This window comes from Lactuca virosa, chromosome 8 (genome assembly GCF_052849685.1).
Source record: "Lactuca virosa cultivar CGN04683 chromosome 8, Lactuca_virosa_CGN04683_v6, whole genome shotgun sequence".
Lineage (NCBI taxonomy): Eukaryota > Viridiplantae > Streptophyta > Magnoliopsida > Asterales > Asteraceae > Lactuca > Lactuca virosa.
Window position 1 is genome coordinate 4,285,896 of NC_136433.1, and position 6,629 is coordinate 4,292,524.

General features: G+C 32.6%; 1 protein-coding gene across 2 annotated transcripts; it reads left to right on the forward strand.

Annotated features, from left to right (window-relative positions):
* The first annotated feature begins 337 nt into the window (after positions 1 to 337).
* Positions 338 to 5,899, forward strand: LOC145134764 (disease resistance protein Roq1-like). 2 transcript variants are annotated; one of them, XM_079069595.1, is made up of 6 exons: positions 338 to 1,000; positions 1,535 to 2,612; positions 2,700 to 2,909; positions 3,417 to 3,599; positions 3,805 to 4,165; positions 5,197 to 5,899. In XM_079069595.1, exons 1-4 carry the CDS (start codon positions 498 to 500, stop codon positions 3,468 to 3,470), a joined length of 1,845 nt encoding a protein of 614 aa, XP_078925721.1. In that variant the 5' UTR covers positions 338 to 497; the 3' UTR covers positions 3,471 to 3,599; positions 3,805 to 4,165; positions 5,197 to 5,899. The 2 variants fall into 2 exon arrangements, with proteins under 2 accessions (XP_078925721.1, XP_078925720.1); XM_079069594.1 differs by having other exon boundaries at positions 3,417 to 4,165.
* Positions 5,900 to 6,629: the final 730 nt, after the last annotated feature.

Consider the following 6,629-nt stretch of genomic DNA (forward strand, 5'->3'; position numbering starts at 1 on the left):
TTCAATTTAATTTTATTTGATATATTCGTAATATACTCTTAATGAGATAGTTAAGTAAATATGAAATGCTAACACATGTCATAATTTTAATAGGTAGAAATATTTGTAGGCATAAAAGGTAGGAGGTAATTTAATTTCTATTAAAATAATTCAACAGTTGTCATTTGTTGCAATAAAAATCATATGATGATTATATCATCAATGTAAAGTCAACTCACTTTATATCGAAAATGTCAACTCACTTTATATCGAAAATGTCAACTTGATATTCTTTAGCTGTTGGTGAATTGGAAATTTCTTGGAAAATCACCTCTTAATATATATCAACTAATCAACATGTCATTACTCAGATATCTCGTGAGCTTCTGGTAAACTGGAATTCTCTTGGAAACTAACATTTCTCTCTCTTTTCTGTATAGTTCATTTCATTGAGGTGCTGAAAGCCTGAAACCACATCACATACCTTCTATCTCAACAAGTTATCAACTGATCGATCAATGGCATCTTCATCATCATCTTCTCCATTGCCTCCAGCCCTTTCCTCTCAATCATGGAATCATGACGTTTTCCTTAGCTTTAGAGGAAAAGATACTCGGAAGACTTTTGTCGATCACCTCTATAAAGCTCTTGTACAACAAGGAATTGACACTTACAAGGACGAAAAAACGCTTCGTCAGGGTGAATCGATCCGTCCATCCCTTGTGAAGGCTATTGAGGAATCACATATTGGCATCATCATATTCTCTAAAAACTATGCAGATTCAACCTGGTGCTTGGATGAACTAACACATATTATGAAATGCAAGGACATGACAGGGCAAATTGTGATCCCCATATTTTATGATGTGGATCCGTCTGAAGTGCGAATACAAAAACGGAAATACGGAGAGGCATTTGCCAAACATGAGCTGAGGAACAAAAAAAATGTTGAATCTTGGAGAAAAGCACTTGTAGATGCAAGTAACCTCTCTGGATGGGTTCCCAAGAACATTGCCAACGGGTATCTTTTATTATTTTATATTTTTTGCACTTTTTATGCTTAAGATATGTTTGATCTAAAGAGACATTTATCCTTGTACGGTTGTCCCTTATAAGATCTTATACAAATGTTTTAATTATTCTTGATGATGTTGATGACCTTGATAAAACAGGGGCTTTGACTTGATCAATTGGTCAGTTGGGTTGGTTAAAAGATATCTCAAGTCCTCAGATTATGGATAAGATCATATTAAGTTATATGACGTTGAGTTTTACCTTTAATTCTGTACATAACGGCATAACGCCTTGCTTGAAGTTACAACAACAAATTCATCTTTCTTCACCTTTTTCTGTTTGAAACTATTCAATATTTCCCAAAAATATTGCTACAAACTACTTGTCTACTTGTGGTATTAACTTTACAATTTTATATTAAATCTGAAGTATAAAGGGCGGTTATGTCTCCTCCTTTTTTTCATAATTAAAGCATGACAACGAGTTCTCTCCTTTGTCAGTGTGATCATGCCTTAATTATCCTTGTATATCCAATATGTAGGTATGAATCAATGGCTATCAAAGAAATTGTTGACAATATTTCATCGAGGTTGCAGCTAGTAACTTCAAGTGCAAATGAGAAGCTGATCGGAATAGCGGCTCGCATGCAACGTTTAAAATCAGCGTTACAAATTGGGTTGGGTGGTGTGAACATGATTGGAATATGGGGGGTTGGAGGTGGTGGTAAGACTACTCTTGCATCTTCTATATATGATGAAATCTATAGAAACTTTGATGGTTGCTGCTTTGTTGCAAATATTCGAGAGGAATCAAGCAGGCATGGTTTGGAAAAATTGCAGAAACAAATTCTTAAAAAGATGGAAGGGAAGAGCATTGGGGGAGGAAGAAGCTTGATAGATAAGAGGTTTCGTAATAGAAAGGTCTTGATTGTTCTTGATGATGTCAATCACCTTGACCAACTAGAAGCGTTAGCTGGATCGCCTGATTGGTTCGGTGAAGGAAGTCGAATAATAATCACAACCAGAGATGAGCATTTATTAAAAGCTCATGAAGTTGTGGTACATGATATTAGCTTGTTAAATGCTGATGATGCTATTCAGCTCTTTCACAAGTATGCATTCCGGGGTTACATGCCTATGGAAGATTATGAGCAACTTTCAAAAGAGGTGGTCTCTTATGCCGGTGGGCTTCCATTGGCACTTACAATTCTTGGATCTTCTCTCTGTGACAAAAACATTGATCAGTGGAGGAGTGCATTAGCCAGACTAAAAAAGATCCCAGATAATAAGATTTTGGAAAAGCTAAAAATCAGCTTTGATGGACTTACAAAGGTTCAGAAAGACTTGTTTCTTGATATTGCATGTTTTTTTCCGGGGTGGAAGAAAGATAGGGCAATGGAGATACTTGATGCTTGTGGTTTTCATCCTGTTATAGGAGTAGAGGAGTTGAGACAAAAGGCTCTCATAACTATCTCGAATGGAAGGTTCGATATGCATGATCTGTTGCAAGAAATGGGACACTACATTGTTAGAGGGGAACACCCTAGGAATCCCGAAAAACATAGTAGAGTTTGGAAGAAGGAAGATGTTCTAACAATATGTGCTATGGATGCAACCATGGTAAGAGTTAGTCTATCTTTGTGTGATATATGTATGAACCATCACTTTTAGCTCAACATTGGCACCATTTTTGTTCCTCTATGACAGGAACTTGACATGATTGAAGCAATAAAAGTTGATTATAGTAGCTTTCGAGAGGCAAAACCTCCTCCTATTCTTGCAAACATGAGGAACCTTCGTTATATTCAATGGAAAGGTGATCCTGCAAATCCGTCGGTTAATAACTTTCCACCAAGGACTCTTTGTTGTCTGGTATTAGAATATGCCATCAAAGACCAACTTTGGAATGGTTATAAGGTAATTCTTATTGTTTATCCAATTCACAAATGAAAACAAAGTAGATAGTGAATTATAGACTTTAATCCAAAGAGTAAATAGTAGTTACCCTTTTGTCTAAACATAGCTTTGTCACCTCTTATAGTTTTGTCTAAACATACATACACAATTGCTTTTGTATTTTGAAAGTAAATACTATTTTGTTATATAGGTAAGATTTCAATTTAAATCTATATTTTTGTTTATTAAATCGATCTATCCGTCAGTTTGGGTTTAAAAGTATGTTCTTTGTTTTATTAAGTGATTTTTAGATATTAAATTAAACAGTCAAACACTTCAAATGATTTCCGTTCAAAGATGGAAGGAATTAGTACTTTTTTTTTCTATTTATGACCCCATATAGAAATAGTATGTGACTGAGACGCATTAAACAATCAAACACTTCAAATGGTTTCCATTCCGATTTTTGTTAAACTCTTATCACGTACCTTAGTACATTATTTACTTATTTGCACTTGTATACAACAGTGTCTGCCAAATTTGAAGATGATTAAACTTTGGCAATTGAAAACCTGGTCATAACACCAAATTTTGATGGAATTCCACTTCTGGAAAGATTCAAGCTTCATGGATGTCCGAAATTAAAAGAGATTCATTCATCATTTGGAGGCTTGGACAAGCTTGTTTGCTTATCTATAATAGACTGCAAGGGTATTAAGAAGTTTCCATCTATTACTCGACTAAAGAAAATCGAGACCCTTTCATTCGCAGAGTCCCCTAGAGTTTTTAAGCTTTCAAAGATCCAACAGAAGATGGACAGTTTGGGAGATGAAGACATGAGCTCTGCTGTTAGGGAGTTATCCAACTTGAACAACATACAGTTACGTTATTTTCATTATTTTCGTTTTTTTCGCAGAGAGTACCTGAGAAAGTTGGATCTCGGTTTCTGTGAACTGGGGGATGAAAACATGAGCTCTGCTGTTTGGGAGTTACCCAACTTGAAAGAACTCGATCTAAGAGGAAATTACTTTTCATGCTTAAGTTTTGGTCTCATGCGAATTCCTCGGCTCAAATTTCTCGATGTGTCATCTTGCACATGCCTTGTAAAATTATCAGAGCTCCCATCAAGCATATCTGTTCTTAAAGCAGATGATTGCAAGTCACTTAAAACCTTTGGAGATACTTATAACTGTAAATGGCTGTGGAAAGTCTCGCTTTTTGGGGCGCACGAAGTAGGTTTAGCAGCTGGTTACATGTTACTAGATTCCATGCTTAAGGTTTGGCTCTGTACACTTTTGGTGTTTCGATCTTTATTATACAGACCCAAAAATCTATATATCTACACTAAAAGAAGTATTTTTTATATAGTTTTAATACGAACAACAACGCTCATTGGCTACTATAAAAGAAACAATTCTCAAAATATTCAAATTTAAACATAATATATCTATTTTATTAATTCAAATATGTTATTAGTTATGAAATATTATCATATTAATGGTAGTTTTTTTTAATATCAATATAATATATTTAAAATATTTAAATATCATGCTAAATTCAAAATATAAACCAAAATATGAGATAAATCTAAAAATATCCAAAGACGAGAACCATATTGAATTGAACCTCCCTAACTTTTCAACTTCTAACTTTACTTAATTTACTAAATATAAAACTTATCATTTTAGTTTGACTTTATAAATTATTAATATATTATTATTTATCCCTCAATTTAAATATGATGTTAAATACAAGATCTAAAATTAACATTTTGAATCATTATTATAATATATTTAATTTGTCAAGTATAGTATTATATGCAAAACATAATTTAAAATATCAAATAAACTTAAAAACAAATTATTCAAAAACATTTTTGTTTTTCAAATGGTTAAAAGGATCTAAATAAATAAAATGTAAAACTTAAATTGAAATGTTAAATTAACTAAAAAAATATCCAAATTTTTTATAATAATTGAAAATTGTCCAAAGTGTGTTTTATATCAATTAAAAATAATAAGTTAAAAATAACATAAATTATAAATTATATTTTGTTACTTTACAAAGAAGTCACAAAGTACGTAGAGGCCATTGAATGGTGTGATTTTAATACATGTTTATCTTATAATATCATTCAAATTAATTAAGTTTTTTTATATAAACTTAGTGTAAGAACTATTATTTCATAGTTAATGCTAATAACATAATTATTTTGAATAACATGTATATACCAAAAGTTTAACCACATAATTCTATTTTGCGGAATGCTTCTAATAAGAATCATAACTTAACGTTTTTCCCATGGTAGGGAAATTCTATTGAAGATCACCTTATCAGTGTTACTCTTCATCCTAAGATTCCAGTAGGGTCTATAGATAGGCTGTTTAGAGGGAACTCATTTACATTGCGTTTGCCACATGATTGGTACAATGACTTTTGTGGGTTCTTAATACACGTTGTTACCTTCAACGTAATTCCGTTTCTTGTTATAATCATCAAGCAAGAGGTAAATGAAGATCCTCCATTTGAGCTTTGGCAGGAATCTAATGAAGAATTAGAGCAAGATTCTAATGAAGATCTGGAGCAGGAATTTGATGAAGAACTGGATTCGGAATATGTGACACATGTGGGATATGTTTCCTTTAGTTCATTGAGGCACATTGCATCCTTGATTTCAACTTACAATGTGATCTCGATTTCCTTAGATCAATTTGGGTTCAATCTTATAGAGACAGTTGGAAATAGAATAGGTGCTGAACTCATTCTTAGGAAAAGTGAAGATGCTCCGGTGCAAACAACAAAAGCAGTAATAGGAGACTCAGAATTTTGGGACGAGGAAGTTGGCCATGCACCGGCATTTACCATCGAACATGATTCATCTATCAAGATTGTATTGATGACTTGATACTTAGGCCAACAATATAAAAAAAAAAGAATACAATTCATGCTCTCAATATTTTCTTTTGCATTATTATTGTTAAATGGTCAGTGGTATCAGGTACTTTTCTCAAATTCTTGATAAAATGACATTTCCATATGTATCTAGTTTAATAAATACAAATTGTTTTTGCTACATGTCATACTCTCATACGTTTTGTCACATGTCATTTTGTGGTTATTTTAAATTATTTTTTTCCACATTGCATTTTATGGGTTTGACCATTTTTTATTAAATTCCACATAATATTGATATGTAATAACTGTAATAACAATCATAAAATATAGATATCAATTTCATTAATGCAAACTTTGATGGACTTTGATAAAAAAAAATATAAGTTAGTTTTTCATAAAAAAACGGTCAACGGAAGCGTTAAAAATAACAGGTTTGTTTTTAGTTTATAACCAAACAAAACCATCAAGGATCAATTTATAAAAGTTAGAATGAAATAAAAACAACCAAAAAGTTTTTAAAATGACAACCTTTGAATCCTTTAAACCCATTTGGTTTTGGGGTGTTATGAAGATAACAAAAATTCGAGAATAGAATTTTTTTATGCGTATCCACCATCAAGAGTAAGGCACTTGGAATGCTAGCTAGTTCCTTCTTGTAATACTTTGATCTTTAAGCCTTTAAGTGCTTAACAAAATAAGCACTAAAGGAAGACACAAAGTGATGCTCTAAACACTAACAACTAGCTTCAAAAGGGAGAGTGCTTTGGAGAGCCAAAACTCATGGTTTTAGGAGGGCAAGAAAGAGAAGAAAGAAGAGCAAGTTTCTCATGCATAAGGCACTCTTAT

Coding starts and splice junctions, on each gene's coding strand:
- LOC145134764 (XM_079069594.1), top strand. CDS start 498: ATGGCATCTTCATCATCATCTTCTCCATTGCCTCCAGCCCTTTCCTCT. Junction 1,001..1,534: donor CCCAAGAACATTGCCAACGG/GTATCTTTTATT, acceptor TCCAATATGTAG/GTATGAATCAATGGCTATCA. Junction 2,910..3,416: donor AACTTTGGAATGGTTATAAG/GTAATTCTTATT, acceptor TGTATACAACAG/TGTCTGCCAAATTTGAAGAT.